This window comes from Neovison vison, chromosome 4, assembly GCF_020171115.1.
Source record: "Neovison vison isolate M4711 chromosome 4, ASM_NN_V1, whole genome shotgun sequence".
Classification (NCBI taxonomy): Eukaryota; Metazoa; Chordata; class Mammalia; order Carnivora; family Mustelidae; genus Neogale; species Neogale vison.
The window spans coordinates 1,033,573-1,058,931 of record NC_058094.1 but is presented as its reverse complement, the minus strand read 5'-3'; the positions used below and the strand labels follow the sequence as shown (position 1 = coordinate 1,058,931).

General features: G+C 51.7%; 1 protein-coding gene and 1 long non-coding RNA gene across 2 annotated transcripts; both read left to right on the top strand.

Annotated features, from left to right (window-relative positions):
• Positions 1 to 136: 136 nt before the first annotated feature.
• On the top strand, positions 137 to 1,068 carry LOC122904249. Its single transcript, XR_006384166.1, has 2 exons — positions 137 to 297; positions 385 to 1,068. It is a non-coding gene; the product is annotated as an uncharacterized LOC122904249 (long non-coding RNA).
• Positions 1,069 to 4,066: 2,998 nt separating this feature from the next.
• ZNF623 (zinc finger protein 623) lies at positions 4,067 to 16,114 on the top strand. The gene is made up of 2 exons (XM_044244822.1): positions 4,067 to 4,118; positions 12,338 to 16,114. The coding sequence occupies exon 2, from the start codon at positions 12,415 to 12,417 to the stop codon at positions 13,912 to 13,914; it is 1,500 nt and encodes a 499-aa protein (XP_044100757.1). The 5' UTR covers positions 4,067 to 4,118; positions 12,338 to 12,414; the 3' UTR covers positions 13,915 to 16,114.
• Positions 16,115 to 25,359: the final 9,245 nt, after the last annotated feature.

The following is a 25,359-nucleotide window of genomic DNA, read 5'->3' as shown; positions in this document are numbered from 1 at the left end:
CCAGGCGCCCATTACAATATTTTTTATATTAAAGATTTTTATTTATTTATTTGACAGAGATCACAAGCAGGCAGAGAGAGAGAGAGAGGAGGAAGCAGGCTCCCCGCTGAGCAGAGAGCCTGATGCGGGACTCGATCCCAGGACCCTGGGATCATGACCTGAGCTGAAGGCAGAGGCTTTAACCCACTGAGCCACCCAGGTGCCCCGATTTACAATATTATTGAGGGCAAGAAGATGACCCTGGCGCTGAGAAGCCTGGAGAAAAGTGAACAAGCCAGAATTTTTGGCCAAAAATCCGTAAGTTTGTTTTTTTGTTTTGATGCCATGTATCATGTCTTGGGGAGACCTGACTTCAGTTGTGCTGATCATGATCACATCCTCTAGGACAACTAGAAGATCAAACACATTATTTTCTGGATCGGCCCAAAGATGAAACATCCTGGAAAAACACATCACATTCAACCTTGGACCCGAGATGGGAACGCTAAGTGCTTTGAAGCAAGTAGATTTAATTTGGATGCCGGAAGGCCCTGCCGAGCTACGCATACATTGGACGATTCTCAGGGAGCAAACAGTGGTCTCACGTGGAAAATGAGGTCACTCTTGAATTGGCACTACCCGCAGATACTGGAGAGGGACTGTTGCTTATTAATAAAACTGACCAAAATTTTAACCAAAAAAATCCAAGTTTGGCTATTCCCCCCCCTTTTTTTTAATTGGTGAGCCAGTATTGATACACCGTTATGAATGCCAGTGCATTTCTTCTGTACATTTATCATGTACATTTATCAGGATCAGCTGGACGTGGCTCTGTACCCAGCTCCACAGGCCTCGGTACCCATCCCTCCCCCAGTGCCACACGTGCCCCAGGACGACAGGAGCAGGTCTTAGTACCGGGTAGAAGGAGCCTCTCACTTCATTCTCCTTCTTCAAGATTGATTGATTGTTTATTTATTTTTTAGCTATTCTAGGGCCTATCCTGTGCATATTAGTTTAAGAACAAGTTTATCTGTGTCTACTAAAATTCTTTGAGATTTTGATGGGAATTGCATTAAACTTTTAGATTAATTTTGGGAGATCTGACATCTTTTTCTTTTCTCAGGCTAAGTGCAGTCCTTAATTCCCATCCCCTATTTCCCCCATCCCGCGGAGCTGGGAGCCCGACCTGGTGCCCCACCCCAGAATCCTGGGTTCATGACTGGAGCTGAAGGCAAAGCTTCACCGACGGTGTCACCCAGGCGCCCCAGATCTTGCCCATGTTCTCAGAGAGGCCGTCGTATCTCCCCTGAGGCACAAGAGGCCTCCTCCTCCAGGAAGCTTTCCCTGGTGTGCTGAGAGTGAGGGGGGTCAGGAACACCTCCTCGGAGCCCAGGGTCCTTTCGCAATGCTGACTGTAACGGTTCCTTGTGAGTCCCCATGCACCGGCACCTCAGCCCTTGTGAATACTGTCCTTCCCCAACTCCAGCTAGATTTCGTTCCGCTTCAGAAACCTTGCTCTGACTGGCCTAGTGTAACAGTCATCAGAACCCAGATGTGGGCTTGGAGTCCGGTGTGCATACCGGGGGGCGGGGGCGCTAAGCAGAGGCCACACAGCTGGTCTGCCTGGGTGGCCTGGCACCTGGCACCAAGTTCTCATGGCAACAGCTCTCTGCAACCAGACTCAAGCACCACTGAGCTTGTCTATTCCCAGGGTGTGAGCTCCCGCGGGAGCCTGTGGCAGGTGGCCCTCCCACAGTGACAATCACCTGGGCACCACCCGCAGAGTCCTTCCTGGGAGACACGCCCCGGAAGAGAAACCAGACAATCAGCAAGCGTTTCTGTAGGCTGGAAATGCATATGCATTTCCTCCAGTGCCATCGCCGGAGGCCCCAGCCAGGGCAGCCCTCAAGGCGACTGCAGATCCCACCCTGGGTGGGCGCTCTTCCTGCCAGCCTCCCACTGGCCGGCCGCCAGCACCGGTGCAGCCCAGGCCTGCGCTGAAGGTTGGGGGAGGCCAGCTTTGCTCTGACCCGTTGGTTTCAACACCGTCCTATTTCTCAGACTTTTTTTTTTTACTCTCTACCCCCAACATGGAGCTAGAATTCACAATGGAGATCCAGGCACGAGCTCCACAGAGCGAGCCAGCCAGGAGCCCCTCTGAGTCTGAAGTAGGGTTGGGGGGTGCTCTTCGCAGGCCTCCCCTGTGGACCACAGGTATCACGGCGAAGCATGTTGTAACTCCCTACTTATCACCACCCATCACGTCCTAGTTTACCCACACCTGCCTCCACTCCCTACGGCTGCAACACCCGTTTCTCTTCAGTACCGGTCTTCGGGAGGCTTCTCTTCGATAAGGCGGCGTGTAAGGGTGGCTTGTTTAACTCTTTTTTTTTTTTTTTAAAGATTTTATTTATTTATTTGTCAGAGAGAGAGGGCGAGAGAGCGAGCACAGGCAGACAGAGAGGCAGGCAGAGGCAGAGGAAGAAGCAGGCTCCCTGCCGAGCAAAGAGCCCGATGTGGGACTCGAACCCAGGACGCTGGGATCATGACCTGAGCCGAAGGCGGCTGCCCAACCAACTGAGCCACCCAGGCGTCCCTGTTTAACTCTTTATGGGGATACGGGCTCATCATATGGGAAAGAATCAGACCCCAACACCTCATCATATTCAGAAATAAATTCCAGGTGGTTGAGTGAACACGTTAGGGCTCTCTGAGAAAAGACAGCACCATGAGGATCCTGGGGCAGAGGGCAGGACAGAGCACACATCACAAAGGAAAAGGCAAACAGGCCTGAGCACGCGAGTGTTAGCGCGGGGCACAGGTCAGTCTGTGAGCAGGTAAAGGCAAGACATTCGCAACATACGTAACTGGCCAGTAATCCGTATCCAGGCTGAAAAGAAAGTCCACCAAATCACAAGGAAAAAGACCACCAGCCCAGTGGACGAATGGGGCGAGGGCATTTCAGTCGGAGTTAATCCGTTCCGGTGACTGATGAATATGGACATTTGGCCTCGTGAGCAACCGGATTTGCAGCAGCTGGAGGGGTCGGGAGGAGCCCAGGTACCGGCCTGGGGAGGGCCGCGGTGTTCTAGGGCTGGACCGCGGGGCCCGCCTGGGAGAATACATCTGGCACAAATCCTTGTCACAGGTATTGACTGGCAGCAACCGCAGGCAAATGACCTGTCACTGACTTGGAAATAGAAACCAGGATACGGCTCTTCGCCCCTCGGACCGGCCGAAACCGGACACTCAGGGCTGGTGAAGATGCGGGGAAACGTCCCTCCCGCGGACGCGGCGTAACCAGCGGCCACCGCGAAGCAAACCTGGCAGCAGGCTAAGCGCCCGCGTTCGACGGCGTCTCCGGGCCCGCGGCCGGGAGGAACCCCCGCTCGGACGGGAATGCCGCACGCGGGCCTGCGCTCCTTACCCGCCACCGACAAACGCGGGAAACCGAGGCGCGCTCCTGGAGGAGGAGGGCCGCCAGCCGCACCGCGCGGGGACCGGCGCGCCCGCCCCACGAAGGCTTCACGCGCGCCCGGAGCCGCGCCAAGCGCTGTCGCGGACGCACGGCGGGGCCTTCTCTCTCCGGCCTCCGCGCGCTGCCCCGTCGCTCGCCGCCCGCTGTCAGGCCGCGGAGCCGTCCGAGGGGTCCCGCGCCTCCCCCGCAGGTGGGGCCGGACGCGCGGGACTTCCCGACCGAGCCGCCCCCGCCCCGCGGGGCCCAACGCGACACCCGCTCCGGCGCGCGAGGCGGGCTGCCTCCGGGGGCTTCCGCGGCCCTGAGACGAGCCGCACGGCCAGCGGCAGGCCGCGGCCCCAGGGGCGGTCGGCCGGGCGCTCCCCAGGGCGGAAAGCTCGCGCCCGCGCCCCGACAGGCCCCGGCCGGCCCCCGCCCCCGCCCCCGAGCTCCGGCCGCGGAGCCGACACGCGCAGCTCTCCGCAGGCTACACGCCGCGCTGACACCGCCGGAGCACAGGGGCCGGCACCGGAAGTCCGCACCACCGAGAGGCCGCCGGCCCCGGGGCGCCTAGAGCGGCCCCGGAAGCTCTCGGGCGGGGCCTCGGCCGACTTCCGGCCGCGACGAGCGGGCGGCGGTGCGGGCTTTGTCGGCGGGCCGTCGTGTCGCCGCCGGTGTCCGGGTGAGTGGCTGGCTTCCGGCCGCGGGGCGGGGGCGGCAGAGTCGTCTGGGCGGGCCGGGGTCGTGGGCGCGGCCTGCGGCCCCGGCCCGAGCCCTCTCTCCCCAGGGAGCGCCCTGGGCGCACACGTTCGGCGCCCGCGAACGCGCACCCTCCCCGCGCGGCGCCCGGCTCCCGCGTCCGGCGTCGCTCCGGTGCTGCTCGCAGCGCTTGAGGGCTGAGCCGCGGGGCGGGGGCCACGAGTCCGGTGCGGGCAGCGCTGCCGTTCGCCCCGGGCCTCCCGGCTGTGTCTGGCACCCGACGGAGCGCTCCGGACGGCCCTGGCGGAGGGACGGGGTCTGGAGCCCCTGGTGCGGGAGGGGAGGCAGAGCAGCCCGCGGTGCCCGCTCGGGTGGGGGCGGGGCGGAATCGGCAGGACCAGAGCTGCCTCCGGACCTCGGGCCGGAAGAGTTCCCAGGCGCGAGAGCGGTTTGCCGCGCGGGGCGGTTTTCCTAAAGGTTCGCGTTCCCCTGGAAGTCTCTATCGGTCCCCGTGGCTGAGTCCGCCCGGGTCGGGGACCTGTCACCCCTTTTCGCTCGGGTTGCGTCACGGCGTCGGGAGTCTCGGCCTGAGGTTCCCCAGGAATGTCACCTGGAGGCAGGCGGGGACCTCGGACCGTGTAGACTCATCACCACCGTGCAGCGCGTCTTGTCCCCCGGGCCCAGTCCGACGAGGGGTAGAAATGGGTGTTTTTTGCCCACCTCGGATCTGAGATACCCGTGTGTCCCGGGCTTCAGTGTGCCTTGCCCCGATCCGCACAGATGGAGCCGTTCTCCCTACTGTGGACGCAGCATCTCACGGGATGTTAGTGACCCCAGTGACCAGTAGTGACCCCAGTGCCTCTCTTAGGGCAGATAGAGTGGGAGATAGAGGGGGAGGGACTGCCGCGTATTCCCGCGAGCCCGCACACAGGGCTCCAGCCTCTCTGGCGGTGACGGCGATGGATTTTGGACTCCTGGAAAGGTCTCGGGGGTGATGTGGAGAGGGCAGAGCTGAGAAGGCCCAGACAGCGTGCATGAGCCAGAGAGAGGGGTGGTCAGGGAAGCCTCCTGCCCGGAACCTGGCGGTGGCATTGAAGGGCTCAAGGAGCTGTCGGGCATGGCCGTGGTGCCTCGTGTCCTGGAAGCTGACTGGTGACAGGACACTGGACTTGTCAGGAGACGAGAAGGCCAGCAGTATCCTTGGGAGCAGTAACCAGAGTGCCCTAGGGTGGGATCGGGGGAGGAGGAGACAGCATCTAGCAGATGGTTTGGCCTTAACAAATCATGGATAGTTGTGAGAACATGAGAAACGAACACTTTGCGTGGTGACTGGTGCACACCAGGTTCTCAGTGCCCTTCACTCTGCGGGAGCGGGGGCCGGGGTGGGAGCAGGGGCAAATCCTCCTGCAGCCCCGGGCTGTGTCTCCCTCAGGTGCCCCATGCTCTGGGTATTCCCAAGAGTGAAGCTCAGAAACCTTCCTGCTTCTTTGAGGCTGTAAGGCACAGACAGGGGCTTGGGCCAGCCTGTGAGTCCTTTACCAGCACTCGGGACAAAAGCTCCTGTTGCCTGTGTAGGGCATGCCCCCCACTTGTCATCCCACAGCTCACAGGGTCCCACTCCAGGTTAGCTCCCACTTCCATTTCCGGCTCCGAAGATCGCCCCATCTCTCTCAACTTCACCTGTTTATTTACAGTTTCACGTTACAGTTTATCCCGCAGAGTCTTTGTGTTGGGACAGAAAGGTGGGCCATGGTAGCTCAGGACGTTGCAGAGTCACAGGCGTGTTGTGTTTTTACTTTCTTTTGTTGTTCCATTCAGGTTTTTTTCTTTCTTTCTTTCTTTTTTTTAATTAAGGTATGCCCATTGATTTCTTTCTCTCTTTTTTAAAGTTTTTATTTATTTATTTGACAGAGAGAGATCACAAGTCGGCAGAGAGGCAGGCGGGGGGTGGGCCCGGAGAGGAAGCAGGCTCCCTGCTGAGCAGAGAGCCCTATGTGGGGCTCGATCCCAGGACCCTGAGATCATGACCTGAGCCGAAGGCAGAGGCTTTAACCCACGGAGCCACCCAGGCACCCCCAAACTTTTTTGGTTAAGAAAAATAAGGCTTGGGGCGCCTGGGTGGCTCAGTGGGTTAAGCCGCTGCCTTCGGCTCGGGTCATGATCTCAGGGTCCTGGGATCGAGCCCCACATAGGGCTCTCTGCTCAGCAGGGAGCCTGCTTCCCCCTCTCTCTCTCTGCCTGCCTCTCTGTCTACTTGTGATTTCTCTCTGTCAAATAAATAAATAAAATATTAAGAAAAATAAGAAAAATAAGGCTTAAACTATCAGCTTACTTTTCTAATACCCCATATGGTCTTGTAAAAGTGACAGGTGACACTTGGGATGGGGAAGAACCTTCCACATTGAGGAGCTGGGCACTGGAGGAAATTAGACCTGGATTGAACCTTACTGCTGCCTCTTACTAGTTTCGTGATCTTGGACAATTGCTTGTCTCTCTTAGTCTCCGTTTTCTCATCTGTGGAGTAAATAACGGAGGGAACAGCTGCCTTGGAAGCTTTGGAGGAGTGTGTGAGACCGTGTGAGTCAGTTGCTCACCACTGTGCCTGCTGGGGTTCGAGGGGCCCTAGTAAGTAGTGCCCTGTCTCTCCTCCTGAGTTCGGAACTGATGAGGCACATGGCCAACTGCCACCTCACTTCCGGGCAAGGCTGGGTCAGAGCATCAGACAGACCGTGGTGCCTGCTCACAGGAAGTGCCAGCTGCTGGGGCCCCTCAGGGGCCACTCCGCCAACCCTGTGGCTTAGAGGGGCTTAGAGGGGCAGAGCGTGTGTCCCCGTGGAGCAGGTTGTGTGCTGCCTGCCTGTTATTCTCCCAGACTTTGCATCCTGCAGCTCCTTCCATCTCTGGGGAGGAGAAAGGGTCAGGCAAGTGGGCAGAGTACCTCGTGGCAGCAGAGGCACAGGGACGAATGTTCCTTCCAGTGTCTGATGCGAGTAGGGATTCTGTGACCGCCTGTGCCGTGACGGGGTGCAGGGGACCAGGTCAGCGTCTGTGTGGATGGACTTGAGGAACGCCGGGACATACGACAAACGGGAGAGGTTGCAGATGGGTGAGTGTAGTGTGATCCCATTTCTACTGTTGAAAATCGAATTTCTGTTACTAGGTGTATAATTGTATTTGTTCAAGCTGGTGTCAGGGGACGCGTATTGAAGCAGCTAACAGTGGTGACCTGTTGAATTGGCGGAGGTTCTCGTTGTGTAAATTTTGTCTGTGTCTACACTTTGTTACTTGAGGTGTGTTTACAGTGCGTATCTGACGTTTGTAATGGCTAAGCATTGAAGAGATACAAAAGTAAAACGGGATGTAAAACTGAGTGATAGTCCTGATTTCCTAAAAATACTAGTGCAGGAAAAAGACCAGAGGAAAATGTTCACTGGTCATCTTAGCGGTGGGGTTAAAGTTCCTTTTATTTTTCTTTTTTCAGGTTTTCTGTTGTTTCTGTTGTCTCAATTGGCATAAATTTACTTATAGCTTGAAAAAAATAATTTTTATAAGCAGCAGAAATAGATTTTTTTTAACCGAGTTGTTGAGCCTTTAACTCTGAAGACCATCCTCAGTGGATGCCAGGAGCAGGCCTGGTCTGGGTCACGTCCCAGCTCTGCTGAGCCGCTCCAGGGGGCTGTGCTGGGGGGTCAGTTAGCAGGCGGGTCTGCTGCTGCAGAAACGCCTGCCGCGGGCTTGTGCTCAGCTCCGCGTCCTTTGCCGGTCACTGGTGTGTGGGTTCGGTTTCTTTTTTATCACCGGGAGCCTCGGTCTGAGTAATCAGCCCGTTTCTTAGCATTCCCTAAGCATTATTCAAGTCGCCGTAACAGATTCAAAATACTGTTTCTAACAAAAAAGTTAACTTCTGGTTCCACTTGGCCTACCTGGGTGGCTCAGGCTGTCAAGGCCTCCTGGCAGCCTGGCTGCTTTGCCTCATCAGGGTGTCGACGTGGGGGGGTGTGGAGGTGGGGGCCTTGCGCACGCGCATTCCGTTCCCAGCTCATTGGCTGGGGCTCAGTCACGGGGTCACAGCTCTCTCCAGGGGACTCCAGGAAGTGTGGCCATTGGCTGGGGGGGCCACATGCCTTCTCATCTCCGGTCGTGTTTCTGTCACTCGGAGCAGAGATTCTGGGCAGTCTTGAGTCGGCCACCGTGTACCCCACTGGCCTCTCTTTGTCCCACACCAAGTACTTCCTCTGGCCCAGGCGGTGGGGCGTGGCTCTTCCGTCAGGAGCCGGTGCAGGTGCGCGCAGTCCGACTCTCAGCTCGTACCCGCCCGGCCGCCCGGGGTGCTGTCGCCAGCACCCCCCGAAAGCGGCCTGACCCCTCAGGGAGGGGAAGAATCGCCGCCCACAGCTGTGCTGGTTCCCAAAGGAAGAAGTGTCCTGACCAAGTGACCACTCAAGGGAAGTGGTGCCAGGACCTGGGACCCAGCGGTCACTCCCAAGTCTACACCCAGCGGAAACGGGGACCCTCATCTACCATGAGACGAGTACAGGAGTGTGTGCAGCCGCTCGGACCGTCACCCCAGACCACAGACAGCTCAGGTGTTCGTGAGAAGTAAGATGGTGACCTGTGCGGGACGCCTGGGTGGCTCAGTTGGTTAAGCGGCTGCCTTCGGCTCAGGTCATGATCCCAGCGTCCTGGGATCGAGTCCCACATCGGGCTCCTTGCTCGGCAGGGAGCCTGCTTCTCCCTCTGCCTCTGCCTGCCTCTCTGTCTGCCTGTGCTCGCTCTCTCCCCCTCTCTCTGACAAATAAATAAATAAAATCTTTAAAAAAAAAAAAAAAAAAAGATGGTGACCTGTGCACGCAGTGGGAGGAGTGCGCCGCCTGTGGTGTTGACTTCCGCCGCCTGCGGTGTTGACTTCCGCCGCCTGCGGTGTTGACTTCCGCCGCCTGCGGTGTTGACTTCCGCCGCCTGCGGTGTTGACTTCCGCAGGCGGAGTGCTGACAGGTACATATTTGGGGGGGATGAGTGTGTTCTGGAAGTGGGTAGTCGTGATGGTTTCGCAGTGTTAGGAGTACTTGAAAATACACTGAGTTGTGCACTTAAAGATGGTGAGTTTATGGTGTGTGTTCTCATTCAGCAAAAAATGGGTACATATTGGGGCTCCTGGGTGGCTCAGTTGCTTAAGAGTTTGACTCTTGATTTAGGCTCAGGTCATGATCTCAGGGTCGTGAGATCGAGCCCCCGAGTTGGACTCCGTGCTCAGCACAGGGTCTGCTTGGGATTCTCCCTTCCCCTCCCCCCCACCCCTCCCTGTGTTTGTGCCTGAGTATACTCTTTCGCTCAAATAAATAAATAAAATATTTTTGTTTAAATGACCTTCTCCCTAAAGGTCATTCATCATACATGATGAATAAAATGCAGGCACAGAAACATGTTGTATAATTCCATTTAAATGAAAAATTTATTTATTTTTTAAAGTAAGCTCTGTGCCCAGCATGGGGCTGGAGTTCACAGCCCCGAGATCAAGAGTCACCGCTCTGCTGACGGAGCTGGGGAGGTGGCCCTAACTGAAGTATCCTAAATGGGCAGAATTCATCTGTACTAAGAGGGGTCGCCCTTGGAGGGGGGCCTTTTGGGTGGCAAAAATGTTCTGTGTTGGCCTGGAGTGGTTAAACCAGTGTCACAGGAGTTCAAGATGTGTGTGCTTTATGCAAGTTATAGCTCACATAAAAGAGAAAACCATTTTGAAACGGAGCTCTCTTGGGGCCACAGAGCACGTGTTACCTGGTCACTCCCTGTGCTTCTGCTCCCAGTGCTGCCGTACCCTCCCACCCCCAGCTTTGCCCTCAGAGGCAGGTTCTTGTCCTTGATGGCCACACTGGAAATGTGTCTGGAAGCCGTCCCTTCATGGGGTGCACAGCAGGGTGTGCTTCCCACTGGTGCAAGTTTGGGGCAAGAAGTAATTGTTTAGGATCATCTTTTAGTCTTTTTTTAAAGATTTTATTTATTTATTTATTTGACAGAGGAGGGGGAAGAGTACAAGCAGGGAGAGCAGCAGAGCAGGGAGCCTGACCGTGGGGCTTGATCCCAGGACCTTGGGATCACGACCTGAGCCAAAGGCAGACACTTAATCGACTGAGCCCCCAGGCGCCCCTGTGTGGCCTCGTCTTGGATGGAACTCTTTGGAAGTGCACTCAGCTGTGTAGAGGTCTCAGTGATGCATCTGTAAGGAAAGCCGTATTGGACAGTGGAGTCAGAACTGAGGCTGTGGCCAGTCCCAGTGGAGCTCTTGGGTTGGGATAACACTTGAGTTGCTGCCAGGACATTCTCGGTTCCTGTGATGGACCAGACATTGGCTGTGGCGTGGTAGGCATCTGAGATGGCTCTCCAAAATTCCGGGCCCCTAAGGTACACACACCTTCTCCCAGCTGCCGTGGAGGGGTTTTGCAGATGTAAGTCAGTTAGGGGACGTAAGGTGGCAGGGCTCTCCAGGTGGGCTGACCTAATCATACATCCCCTTGGAAAGCAGTTTTCTGCAGCTGGTGGCAGAAGAGAAGTCAGGCGTTCTGTGCACTGTTCCTGGTGATACAGGTGTTTCTAGGAGCCGAGAGCGGCAGACAGCTGGCAAGAACTCAGGGATAGTCCTGTAGTTGTAGGGAACTGATTTCCAGTGGCATCTGAATGAGTTTGGGAACAGGTTTCCCAGCACTTCCACATGTGACCTTAGCCTGGCCGACACCTTGTGTGAACAGGGATCCCAGTCACACTGGGCTGGACATCAGACCTTAAGAGGTGTGAGGTGACAGATGTGCTGTTTTCTGCTGCTGTGTTTGTGGTGTATTGTCCTACGGTGATGGACAACCAAGAGGGAGCCTTCAGGGAGGGGCAAGACCTAGGGGAAAGACAGAGTCCTCCCTACAAGTGGTTCCCAGCAGGGTGGGGATTTGGGGTTTAGCTCTGAGCAGGGGAGCTGGGCACAACACCCCAGCAACTGTAAGGTTAAATAACTCCTGACTGCGCAAGCTTTTCCACAGTGACACGCCAGTGGGATTCAGAGTGCCATATAGATCACCAGCACTCCAGTGCCCCTGTACTCCCTGCCAGTCTTTATCTTCTCCCTGAAGGTCAGCAGTGTCTCAGTTCTCCACCGTGGATTTTGTCTGTTTTTTAACTTAATGTGAACAGAATCATGCAGCATGAACTCTTTCGTGCCTACTTTCTTCGGCTCACCTTTGCTTTTGTATAGCAGTTTTGCATTGCTCTGTATTATTCCCTGGTAGGAGTACTCCTCAATCTCCCATCCCCTTATTGGTTATTTTGGTGGATGTGAATGCTGTGAACATTCCAGCTCCAGACTTGTGCAGGTGAGCCTTGGTACCGTTGAGTGGATGAGGAGGCGTGGGTCTTAGTGCCCAGATGGAGGTGTTCACTCTAAATTGGATCAAGGACAGCATAACACATGTAAGGAGGGAGGCCATGGCTTGGGTATAGACAGATTGGTAGAGTGGGTAGGAGAATATTGGCGTTCCCACCCTCTCTTCTGTCCTCTCATTGAGATAAACAAGGGCATCAGCTGAGAGGAGGAGGGAATGTTAGACAGGTGAGAAGAGAGGACAAAGGAGGGGTGATCTCTTAGGAGAATGAGGAAACTATAGAGATTGCTGGTGGCTCTCAGGGCCCCATTAACCAAGGGATTGTAAGTGTGGAGAGAGCTCAGTTGGCATAGATGCAGACACAGAATGGGAAGCAAATGGAATTTAACCCAAGTTGGGGTTTTCCCGTGCAGGGATGATAGAGGAAGGGCAGGGGGAGTTAGGATGATTAGAATATGTAACCCAAAGTAAACAACACTATAGAACTTGGGATCTAAGCTGGGTACAGAGGGAAAGGAGGACAATGAAGAGGTGGCAAGATCAGTACATCTGTGTTCCTTTGGAAATATGTCTTAATTTTTTAAGCGTCCAAGCCACATCCCTCCCCGTCTACTACCCAGCCACTCTGTCCCTGTAGTTCGGTGTTAGAGGTGGAGCCCCAGAGAAGCCTTCTCAAGTGGGTGAAGTAGGTAGCTAAGATGCACACTGGGGTAAAGAATGTTGGTAGAGGAAATAGTCCTCTTTCCCACTCTTTGAATGTGTTTTATCCCCCACCTGCTCCACTAGATTCCTGTCTCTTGACAAAGGGAAAAGATGATCTTATTTTCCTTTATTTCAGATTCTGACCTAGGACACTTGTGACAAGAAGGTGACTTTGGAGCCTGAATTTCTGAGGATGGAAATCTGCCTGAGACCATGTCAGAAACACTCACAGTGATGGAGTACCCTGCCTCTGAGTCTGGGGCATTCCCTGCACCCAGATTAGAGGGACTTTTGGGAAACTCAGAGGGGAGCTGCCCCCCTCAGGAGGGCGATTTCAGGGGGGTGACAATTACCCATTGGAAGATCCAAGCAGGAGAGGCTGCTCGGGTGGGCAGTAAATCAGGAGAAAGCCCAGTTCTAAGCTCAAACCTCCTTCTTCTCCAGAGAGAGCTTGTGGAAGGGGAAGCCCATCAGTGTGAGATTTGTGGCAAAAGCTTCACATTTAACTCGGACCTAGTTAGACATCAGATTTCTCATGCTGGGGAGAAACCTTACAGATGTGAGCAGTGTGGGAAAAGCTTCAGCCAGAGCTCTCACCTTGTTGAGCATCAGCGAGTGCACACTGGAGAAAGACTCTATGTGTGCAACATGTGTGGAAAGGACTTCATTCACTATGCAGACCTCGCTGAGCACCAGAGAGCACATACAGGAGGAAAACCATTCCGATGCATGCAGTGTGGGAGAGCCTTCCATCACAGCTCAGACCTGGTTCGGCACCAGCGAGTTCACACCCGGGAGAGGCCTTTTGAATGCAAGGAGTGTGGGAAAGGCTTCAGCCAGAGCTCATTGCTTATTCGCCATCAGAGAATTCACACAGGAGAAAGACCTTATGAATGTAATGAGTGTGGAAAGTCCTTCATTAGGAGCTCGAGCCTTATTCGACATTATCAGATCCACACAGAAGTGAAACAGTATGAATGTAAGGAGTGTGGGAAGGCCTTCCGTCATCGCTCAGACCTCATTGAACATCAGAGAATTCACACTGGAGAGAGGCCCTTTGAATGTAACGAATGTGGGAAAGCCTTTATTCGGAGTTCAAAGCTTATTCAACATCAGAGGATCCATACCGGGGAAAGACCTTATGTGTGCAACGAGTGTGGGAAGCGCTTCAGCCAGACATCAAACTTTACCCAGCATCAGAGAATTCACACTGGAGAGAAACTCTATGAATGTAACGAATGTGGGAAAGCTTTCTTTCTGAGTTCGTACCTTATTCGACACCAGAAAATCCACACTGGAGAGAGAGTGTATGAATGTAAAGAATGTGGGAAAGCTTTTCTCCAGAAAGCCCATCTCACTGAACACCAGAAAATCCACACTGGGGATAGGCCCTTTGAATGTAAGGACTGTGGGAAAGCTTTCATTCAGAGTTCCAAGCTGCTTCTGCATCAGATTATTCATACCGGCGAAAAGCCCTATGTATGTAGTTACTGTGGGAAAGGCTTTATTCAAAGGTCAAACTTCCTTCAACACCAGAAAATTCATACTGAAGAGAAACTCTATGAATGTAGTCAGTATGGGAAAGACTTCAGCTCAACCCCAAACTTTAAAAATAATCAAGGTGTTCACCAAGAGGGACTTCCCTTGAGTAAGACTGCCATGCATGTGGGTGAGAAGTCTGCAGGTCAGGGGGAACACACAGATAACTTATAAAATATTTACTCTCCAACTCAGTGATGTTTAGAAGGAGTAGCATGACTCCTAACTGCCGCGACTTTGGATGTGTCGGCGTTTTCCAAAGTCCTCAGTAGGGCTGCTTTCAGATTGGGCTGTCACCTACCACTGTGTACAGCACTGGGCTGCTGTCCTCCCCACTACGAATGTGTGACATCAGGAGAGCCACGTGACTGGACAGCTGATGGAGCTGGAATAATGCTGGGGGAGGGGCTAGGTCTAAAGAAGCTTTCTGCATGTTACCGCACAGTTATAGTCCATCCGAGTTAAAGATACTTTTTAAAGCAGAACTGTGTATCTAATCTTAATACTTAAAAGAATATCACATGGTTAATTTTGGTCTATCAAAAAGGCAAGTTGGAGAAAGACCTTCGTTATTTCAAACCACAGGTTGGTTCCCCGTTGTCCTTAGGATAATTTCTAAGCTCCCAGTCCTGCTTTGTAAGGCCTTTTGCTTCCTGGAGTTTCATCTCCCACTCCTTAACCTCCCGCCGCAGCAGCTCTAACTGCTTGACATTCCCGCTTAACCCATGCTGTACTTGCCTCCTCTTTGTCTTTGTCTAAACGCTCTCCACCGCACACCTGGTTCGCTCCTTATCCGGAGTCAAGACCTGGGTAGGCTCAGCCAGCTACCCCTCTGTGCTTGTTGGCTGGCATGCACTTCTGTTACTGCACTTGCTTTGGGGTATCAAATGATGTTCTTATCTACCATCTCTCATTAGTACACTACTAATCCCTTAAGGACTTGGTCATAGTCGATGGGTTCATGTGTCCGTGGCACCTGGTGCAGGAAGAAGCGCAGCCGGATCTGCGTGTCACTGGCTCTTCTCACTTGTGCTGCTGTAGTTTACATTTTGGGGTTTTGTTGTTTTGTTACAGTATAATTTGCTGGTCTACTGGAAGTATCTTCTCTCTCAGCTCTGTTGATGTCTTCTGCTTCTCCGTAACTCAGAAGTTGTAAGCAGTAGCTAGTGGAAGACCAGCACGCCTCATGTTTATGCCTTCAGAGCTCACCCATGACCGTCTCCTTGCTTTCAGGGAGTGTTGTCTTCACCTGGCTGCCCACGTATCTTTCTAATCCACTCAAGGGGTACACAATCCCAGTGCACTGCTCAAGGTTTCCTGTCTCAGCAGTTCCACATCTCTTATGGTCACTTTCTCTGCTTTCTGGCTCATTTTGTCATTTATCTGAAAATGTATTGATCTAAAAGGACCGGGGCTGAGCACTTGGGAAACAGATGAAATTGTTGATTCTGATGTGGAAGACAAAGATCATTGCACAGAGTTAAGTGCTGAAGTAGAAGTTCCACATTGTGTAGGAGCATAGGTGTGGAGGATCTGGGCCAGCTTCACAGAAGAGGTGACCCCAGAACTGAGAGAGCGAGCGCCATGGCAGCTAGAGAAGAGGATGACCTGGAGAGGAATCTGTAGATACGGAGAGGGGCAGTAGACATCTCTTTGGGGAGCTGTAGTACACGGTCGATAATGGTCTACCTGACTTTCAGTTGCTGCCCCTGATTTTCTTTTCTCTGAACATTAACAAAAACAACCAGTTTTGAAATTACATGAACCGCCCCCCCCCACACACACTATGGGAATATTCTGAGTTTTTAAATTCCAGCAACACTAGAAGCCTTCAGGGGTAAGTGATAAAGAGGGGCATACAGTACATCTTCTGGAAAACTCATTACTAGAGATGTTACAAATGGTACAGAAGAGAGATTATCAAGACCATTTCAATCAACTTTGGTGACGTCTAGTTTCCATACAGTAAAACACATATTTAAAGTGTACAGAGTCTTGAGAAACCATATACCTATGTAACGACCATTAGAATAAAGAAAAATAATGTTCTTATCATTCAAACAGGTTCCCTTTTGCCCTTTCCCAGTTAGTCATGCCCTAGTCCCAAATACCTGCTTTGGGTCAGTGTAGATTAGTTTCGCTTGTAAGGCTTCACATAAATGGACCCATACAGTATATAATTCTATGTGTCTTGACTTATTTTGCTTTGGCATGTTGTAAAGACTCAACCAAGTAGTTATGTGTTTGGGTATCTCTCTGCTGAGTCGTGTTCTGTTGTACGGACAAACCTTTGTTCATTGCCTGTTGATAGAAATTTGGGTTTCCAGATTTGGCTTTTATGAATAAAACTGCTATGAGCATTTGTGTAAAAGTATTTATTTGGACATGCCTCTTTATTTTTATTGGGCTAATGCATCGGAACTTAATTTCTGAGTTATAAGTGTGTTTTCATAAGAAATGGCCAAAAATTCTCCATAGTGGTTGCACCATTTCACACTCTTCCCACAGTACATTTGTTCCTGTTGCTTGCCAAGCCTTGATAGCGTAACTCGGCTGAAATGTGATCCGCCCCAAGTAGGTGTGGTGTGTCTCCGTGTTTCTGATTTGCATTTGTCTGCTGGGTGGTGCTGTTGAGCACCTTTTCATGTGCATGTTGCCATTTTCCTCACTTTTTTTTTTTTTAAAGATTTTATTTATTTATTGGACAGACAGAGATCACAAGTAGGCAGAGCAGCAGGCAGAGAGAGAGGGGGAAGCAGGCTCCCCGCGGAGCAGAGAGCCCGATGCGGGGCTCAATCCCAGGACCCCGGGACCATGACCCAAGCCGAAGGCAGAGGCCTAACCCGCTGAGCCACCCAGGCGCCCTTTTTTTTTTTTTTTTTTTAATTTTTAAAGATTTTATGTATTTATTTGACAGACAGAGATCACAAGTAGGCAGAGAGACAGGCAGAGAGGAGGAAACAGGCCTCCTGCTGAGCAGAGAGCCCAATGCGGGGCTCGATCCCAGGACCCTGGAATCATGACCTGAGCCGAAGGCCAAAGCTTAACCCACTGAGCCACCCAGGTGCCCCTTTGCCCACCTTTTGTGATGTGTTTTTACATCTTTTGCCCTTTTTTGAAATGGGTGGGGTTTTTTTTTTTCCTTTTAAGATTTTATTTATTTGATGGGGAGCTCAAGCAGTGGGAGCGGCAGGCAGAGGAAAAGGAAGAAGTAGGCTTCCCACTGAGCAGGGAGGCTGATGAGGGCCTGGATCCTAGGACCCTGGGACCATGACCTGAGCCACCCAGGAGCCCCATGTGGTGGTTTGTCATCTTATTACTGACTTACAAGAGCCTTTCCTATTTGGTAGGTGAAAGTCTCTTTTCAAATATGTATTCATTATGAATACTTTTAGCCTTTGGCTTACCTTTTCATTTTCTTTGCGGGGGCAGGGGTAGTGGGGGAGGGAGAGAATCTCTTCATTTTCTTAATGGTATCTTTTGAAGATCACATTTTAAAAGATTTTTCACTCGTACACAAAAATTTGTACAGTTTAAGCTATTTTCCAGTTGTTATTGCTAGTGTGTAGAAACACATTTGATTTTGGCTTGTTGATCCTTGTATCCTGCAACCTGGATTCACGTACTAGTTCCACTAATATTTAGAATTTTAGATTCTTTTTGTTGTTGTTGTTGTTCCTTTAAGATTTATTTAGAGAATGTAAGTGGTGGGGAGAGGCAGAGTGCGAGAGACCATTTTTTTTTAACATTTTATTTGTGAGAGAGAGCTCAAGCAGGGCAAGGAACAGGGATAGGGAGAAGCAGATTCCCTATTGAGTAGGGAGCTGTACGCAGGGCTTGATCCCAGGATCCTGGGACCATATCCTGAGCCACAGACAGACACTTAACCAACTGAGCCCTCCAGGGGCCCCTGGAGAGAGAGAATCTTGAGCAGACTCCTTGCTGAGTGCAGAGCCTGATTCAGGACTCAAGACCCTGAAGCCATGACCTGAGCTGAAATTAAGAGTCAGACGCTTAACAGACTGAGCCATCCAGGCGCCCCTATATTTCTAGATTCTTAAGCATTTCCTAGGCAGATAAAGAATTTTACTTCTAATTTCTGATTTATATGGAATTGGTCTACCATGGGGTGCTTGGGGGCCTCAGTGGGTTGAGCCTCTGCCTTCTGCTCGGGTCATGATCTCAAGGTCCTGGGATTGAGCCCCGAATCAGGCTCCTTGCTCAGTGGGGAGCCTGCTTCCCCTTCTCTCTCTGCCTGCCTCTTTACCTGCTTGTGATCTCTTTCTCTTCAAATAAATAAAATCTTAAAAAAAATAAAAAGAACTGGTCTACCCATATCCTTTTCTGAAGTTGTTTGTGTAATAATAGATCTTTTTATTTCTAAATTATTTTTATTACCATATGATGTATTATTTGCCCCACGGGTATAGGTCTGCGAATTGTCAGGCTTACATATTTCACAGTACTCCATAGCACATACCCTCCCCAATGTCCACCACCCAGCCACCCCATCCCTCCCCCACACCCCCCAGAGAACCTCAGTTTGTTTTGTGAGATTAAGAGTTTCTTATGGTTTGTCTTCATCCTGATCCCATCTTGTTTCATTTTTTTCTTTCCCTACCCCACCAATGACCCCCCAACCCTGGCTCTCAAATTCCTCATACCAGGGAGATCATATGATAATTGTGTTTCTCTATTTGACTTATTTCACTCAGCATAATACCCTCTAGTTCCATCCTCGTCATTGCAAATGGCAAGATTTCATTCCTTTTAATGGCTGCATAGTATTCCATTGTGTGTGTGTGTGTGTGTGTGTGTACACACACACACACACACCCCACATCTTTATTCATTCATCTGCTGATGGACATCTAGGTTCTTTCCATAGTTTGGCTATTCTGGACGTTGCTGCTATAAACATTGGGGTGCATGTGTCCCTTTGGATCACTACATTTGTATCTTTAGGGTAAATACCCAGTAGTGCAATTGCTAGGTCACAGGATAACTCTATTTTCAACTTTTTGGGGAATCTCCATGCTGTTTTCCAGAGTGGCTGCACCAGCTTGCAATTAGTATTTCTTCTTTATTTTTTAAAAAAGATTTTATGTATTTATTTGACAGAGATCACAAGTAGGCAGAGAGAAGAGGGGAAAGCAGGCTCCCCACTGAGCAGAGAGCCCGATGTGGGGCTCGATCTCAGGACCCTGGGATCATGATCTGAGCTAAAGACAGAGGCTTTAACCCACTGAGCCACCTAGGCACCCCTTACATTATGTTTAAAAAAATATATATATATATATATATATATATATATTTTTTTTTTACTGCCTTTTTTAAAAAAATTTTATTTAATTGACAGAGATCACAAGTAGACAGAGAGGCAGGCAGAGAGACGGGGGGGAAGCAGGCTCCCCGCTGAGCAGAGAACCCGATGTCGGGCTTGATCCCAGGACCCTGAGATCATGACCTGAGCCGAAGGCAGAGGTTTTAACCCACTGAGCCACCCAGGTGCCCTAATTAGTTATATTTTAAATGAATTTCCTTCTTCCTGGTGTTGGTGATCTGTGTCTTCCTTCTCTCTTTGGTCAGTCTAGCCAAAGATTTACCCATGTTATTGCTGCTTATAAAGAAGTAGCTTTCATTTTCCATGATTTTGCTCTATTTGTCTATTTTCTGTTTCACTGAAGCAGAATCATTTTATTTCTTTCCTTCCACTTTGAGCTAACTTCCCCTTTCCTTTTCCAGCTTATTCAAGTGGAAGCTTATATCACTAGTTTTAGGCCATTTTTTCTTTCTCATATAAATACTTAAGAGCTAACATTTTTCCTTGTGGTACCGCATTAGCTGAATTCTACAGATTGTGATATGTTGTTTTCATAATCATTCAAGAAAAGGTATTTTCTGATTTCTTTCTTCCTTTCTTTCTTTCTTTCTTTCCTTCCTTCCTTCCTTGTTTCTTTCTTTCAGTCAGAGGGCATGTGGGGAGGGGCAGGGAGGGAGAGAGAATCTTAGCAGGCTCCACACCCAGCACAGAGCTCATTGGGAGGTTTGATCTTGTGACCCTGAGATCATGACCTGAGCCGAAACCAAGAGTCAGACACTTAACCTCTGAGCCACCCCAGTTACCCCTGACAGTATTTTCTGATTTCTTGTGATTTTTTTCCTTGACTGTGACTTATGTAGAAGTCTACTCGATTTCCAAATAGTTGGGGCATTTTTCAAATACATTTTTATTACTGATTTCTCAATTAGTTCCATTATGTAATTGGACAACATATGCTGTATATTAACACTTTCAAATTCAGGACTTGTTTTATGGGCCAAGTGATGGCTTATCTTTGTGAATGTTCCACGTGCCCTTGCAAAGTATTCGTGTTATGCTGTTATTTGGGTGTGAGCCCTCTACACGTCGCACTTAGGTCACATTACTGATGGGCTTGTTGAAGTATCCTCTGTCTTAACTGATTTTCTTTCTACTTTTTGTCACTGAGAAACAAGTGTTGAACTCACTAATTATAACTGTGGATTTGTATTTTTCTCCTTTAACGTTGTCAACTTTTATGTGTTCTGAAGCCCTGGTTTTGGGTACATACATAAACATTTAAAATTGCTGGTTTTCTTGTGTCCCTGTGTTTATCTCTGGTATTTTTTCAAGCCCGAGATCCACTGTGTCTGAGAGGTGATGCCTCTGCCTCGGGGCTTGATTAGTGCTTGCAGGACACGATGGTTCTTTCTCCTTTAACCTATGTATGTTAGTGTATTTAAAGTGTGTTTCTTGGAGACAGCTTATTGTTGGGTCTTAACTTTTTCATCCAGTATGGTAAGTAGTATTTTTACTTAGTCTAAACAAAGTTTAGACTAAGTAAAAACAATATCAATATTGATATGGCTGATTTTATTTATTAAAATATTTTATTTATTCATTGGGCAGAGAGAGAGAGCAGAAGTAGAGGGAGAGGGAGAAGCAGGCTCCCCAGTGAGGGGAGGCTGACACTGGGCTCCATGCCAGGACCCTGGGATCATGACCTGAGCTGAAGGCAGAGGCTTAGCCCACTGAGCCCCCAGGCACCGACTTTAAAACTCCCACCCTGCTGTTCTCTGTTGCTTAGCGGCTCTTTGTCCCCATTTTCCTGACTTCCTCTGAGTTGAGTAGTTGTTGGTACTTCACTTCATCTCTGTTTTCCTATTCGCTGTACCTGTTTGTTTACTTCATTGCTCTCTGTTTCACAGCGTGTACGCCTCCGAGTCTCCTTTCGCACCCATTGTGAGAAACCTGCCGTATTCTTTCCTGTCCCTGCCCATCCTTTCTGTGTCCTTTGTTGTACATTTTACTTTTAAATATGTTCTAATGAATATACCATAATTATTTTTACTTTACACAATAATCTTTTTTTTTATTTTAAAGATTTTATTTTACCAGAGAGAGAGTGCGTGCTTGCATAAGTGGGGGGAGGGGCAAAAGGAGAAGCAGGGTCCCTGCTGAGCAGGGAGCTGGACAGAAGGCTCCAACCCAGGACCTTGAGATCATGACCCGAGCTGAAGGCAGACACCCAACCGACTGAGCCACCAGGCGCCCCTATTTTAATGCAATTTTAACATTAGAAGAAAGAGGCTTTTACATTTACTCACATATTTACTATTTCTGGCCCAAGCTTACATTTTGTTTCCTGCAACCTGAATGATGTGCTTATCATTTCTTTTATTGCAGGTGCCCCAAGGCAAGTTTCAGCTCTGGTCTGCTGAAAATATCTGTGTTTTGTCTTCAGTTTTGAAAGATACTTTTGCGGGGCACCTGGGTGGCTCAGTGGGTTAAGCCGCTGCCTTCGACTCAGGTCATGATCTCAGGGTCCTGGGATCGAGTCCCGCATCGGGCTCTCTGCTCAGCGGGGAGCCTGCTTCCCTCTCTCTCTCTCTGCCTGCCTCTCCATCTACTTGTGATTTCTGTCTGTCAAGTGAATAAATAAAATCTTAAAAAAAAAAAAAGAAAGATACTTTTGCTGGATATGAAGTTTTAGGATGATGGGTTTTCTTCCTTCACCTTGAAGCTGTCCTCCCGTTGCCCTGTTACTTCTGATGAACATTTGCGGTCATCTCTAGCTTTGTTTCTTGTTTTCCTCCTCTAGGTGCTTCGAAGATCTCATCGGTGGCTTTCAGCCATGTGGCTATGATGTGCATTGGTCTGTTTTTGTTTTCATCCCAGTCGGGGTTTATTGGCTTTGTTATTGGTTTTGGATTTATTATTTTCATCAAATTTAGAATCTTTTCCATGATGGCTCTTTCTCTTTTTAAGATTTAATTTTTAAGTAATCTGTACCCCCAGCGCGGGGCTCGAACTTACAGTCCCGAGATTAAGCTTCACATGCTCCTGCTCCCATGAATGAGCCCCTCTGGCTATTACACTTTCTGAATGGTGGTGGGTGCTGAGGGCACAGGGGCAAAGTCTTGCCCTGCCTTGGGGTGTGGGGAGTGCCCTGGTGTGTAGCATGTGGTGGACACGTACTGTGGAACAAGTCGCTGGGGCAGTAGTAGGAGAGGGAAGTGGGGTGGAGCACAGTCCCAGGTGAGACGAGAGGGCTCAGCGCTGGGTGTCCACACCCCAGGGGTATAGGGACATCTGATCAGGGCTTGGGCTAAGAGGTCTCCCACGGCACTGGACTGCTGGGATCCCAGTTGCTCCCCATGACCGTGTCCCCTCACCAAGGGAATGAGCCAAAGCCACGTGCCTGCGCATGTGCCTTCATGGTTAAGGTCTTGCCGTCCATGAACCAGGTTCGCTGGACTTCCCATGAGGATGAGGGGTCTGCACACCCTCCTAGCTCTTCCTGGGATGGTGCTCTTCCCCTAGGTCATCCCTCTTGGGGTCTCCCACTCAGTCTTTAGGAGGGGTTCGCGTAGGGGCTAGGTCTCCCCAGCTCCCCAACCTTTGACAAGTACCAGGACCTCCACGGTCGGGCTCCATGCGGAGGGAGCCAGGTGGAGGTCCCAGGAGCAAAAAGCTAGGCCCTGGGTGTGGCTCAGCATCATCTGGAGAGTTTTAACAGCCCCTGGGGTAACCCTACTGGAGCACAGGCTGATTTAATTAGTTCAGGCGTCCTCCAGGGTCATGTTTTTTTTTTTTTTAAGATTTTATTTATTTATTTGACAGAGAGAGATCACAAGCAGGCAGAGAGGCAGGCAGAGAGAGAGGAGGAAGCAGGCTCCCCGCTGAGCAGAGAGCCCGATGCGGGACTCGATCCCAGGACCCTGAGATCATGACCTGAACCAAAGGCAGCGGCTTAACCACTGAGCCACCCAGGTGCCCCTCATGTTTTTATTCTTAAACTTTTTGAGATAAGTACAGACTTATATCCACGTGTAAGGTGTAACACAGAGGGTTTGTGTATTCTCTTTGCCCCATCTACGCCAATGGCAGCATCTTGAAGACCATAGTATAACATTACAACCAGGAGATGGACATCGATAGCAGGATACCAAAGATTTGCTCACCAGAAGATCTCTCCCTACCCTTTTATGGCCATACTCACTTCCCTTCCGCCTAAAACCCCCCCTTCTCAGCTAGCAACCATCAGTGTTTTCTCTGCGGGTTCCCACCGACAATGTTGTATCAGTGGAATCATGCAGTATTGTGGACTTGATCTGCTGGGGCCAGATCTCCAGCTTCCAGGGGTATCAAGTCTGGTGGTAGGTACTAGCATAAGCAGACCTACAGACCACTGGAATGCAGTAAAGCCCAGCGATAAACTGTTCTGTAGACAGTCAGAGGATTTCTAGCAGTGGTGCCAGGAACATTCAGTGGGGAAAGGACAGTCTTGTCAAGAGATGGTGCTGGGGAAAGTGGACACCCACGTTCGAGAGAAGGGATGTTGGGTGCTCACCTAACACCGCATGTAAAACTATATAAAAACTAACAGCAAGTGAACCAAAGGCATAAACTTAATAGTTAAAGCCAGAGAACTCCCAGGGAAAAATGCAGGGAGCGGGAGACGCCGATTGGGTGTGACACCAAATGCACAGGCAAGAAAAGCAAACGTGGATCTGGTCACTTCATCGAGATTAAAAACTTGTGCATCAAGGACACTCAACAGATAAAAAGGCCACCCCCAAAATGGGAGGAAGAGACTTGAAAATCACTTACCTCGTAGGAGACTAGTACCCAGAATACATGAGTACCCCTAAAAACCGCAACGGCGCTGAATTTGAAGATGGGCAACGGACCTCAGTAACCCTCTGTCCAAAGCAGTGTCTGTACGGAAGCCCTGAGAGGAGGCCTGCTGTCATTAATGGAAGATGCACATCTGGATGGCCGGGAGCGTGCCTGTGAGGACGGTGACCACGGGAGTCATGGAACAGGTGTCGGCGAGGGTGTGCTGTGCTGTGCGTGGGCATGTGGCCGGCTGGCCTGGCGGGAAGCAGTGTGACCATCACCAGAAAGTTAAAAACAGACTTACCATTCGACCCAGCAATTCTCTGTGGGTCCACACTCAGAAGTGAGAGTGGGATTCCCCAGGGACGCTCGCATGCCCAAGCCGCTGCCGCAGCAGCCACAGCAGCCAGGAGCTGGACAACCCAGGCGGCCGCCAAGGGATGGACAGAGGAGCAGCGCGTGGCTTCTCCTGCGGTGAAGCCCGCTCAGAAAAAGGAAGTCCGGCCTGATGCTGCAACATGGGGGACCTGGGAGGGAGCCAAGCCCGTCCCAGAGAGGCCAGGACGGCTGGAGTCCACCTAACCCGAGCATGCGGGTACAGAGGGCGCGGCACAGTGGTCGCGGGGGCTGGGGGTGGCCGGTGGTGCTTTACTGGTACAGACGCGGGCCTGGACACGCACAGACCGCGCCGGGCGCCCCGAAACCAGCGACGACGACGAATTCTGGCTCCGCGTCTGTGCTCACAGCCCGGAGGAGCGAAGCAGAAAGGTCTTGGCGAGGGGGAGCCGCACCCCTGCTGGCCAGGCAGGTCGGAGCTGGCAACCGGGCAGCCCAGGGAGGTGGTCCCACAGGGGCAGCATGGGTGGACACGGGGGACCCCGCGGGACAGAAGGGCTTGGGAAGCGACGCCATGGGCCTTCCAGGCTCCTGCCTGCGCAGCGCCCCGCACACCCAGGGAGGGGACTGGAGGGCAGCGGCGGGCGCAGGCGCGGGGAGAGAGGCCTGGCCGAGTCCACGCCCTCCGCGCCCCACCGGCCGCCCGCCTGCACCACCTAGACGTGGCCCTCGGCGGCGGCACTAACGCGGGGCGGTGTGTGGAGGCCCTGGGCGGCGGCTGGACGGGTCGGGAAGGTCCTTCGAGCGGTCACCCCTCCAGTCCCTGCCCCCGTCCCGCTGGGATCCGGACTCCGTCTCGCTGCGGCCTCAGTGTCCCACGCACGCGCGTGTCCACGACGCGCTCCCTGCGCCTCCCCCGCGGCCCCGCTGGGAGGGCGAGTGTCCCCGCGCGCGCCGCGTCACCGCCCGGGTCTGCCTCGGCGAACCCCAAACCACCCCGCGTCCACCACGCCCCTGCTGCGCGCCCCGCCTGGCGCACCCGCTCCGGTTCAGCATCGCTGACCGGTCCCCCGGCGTGGCTGCTCCCGCTGCGCGGCGGTGTCGGCGCCGCTGCGGGTCCCGGGAAGTGCCGGCTTCGT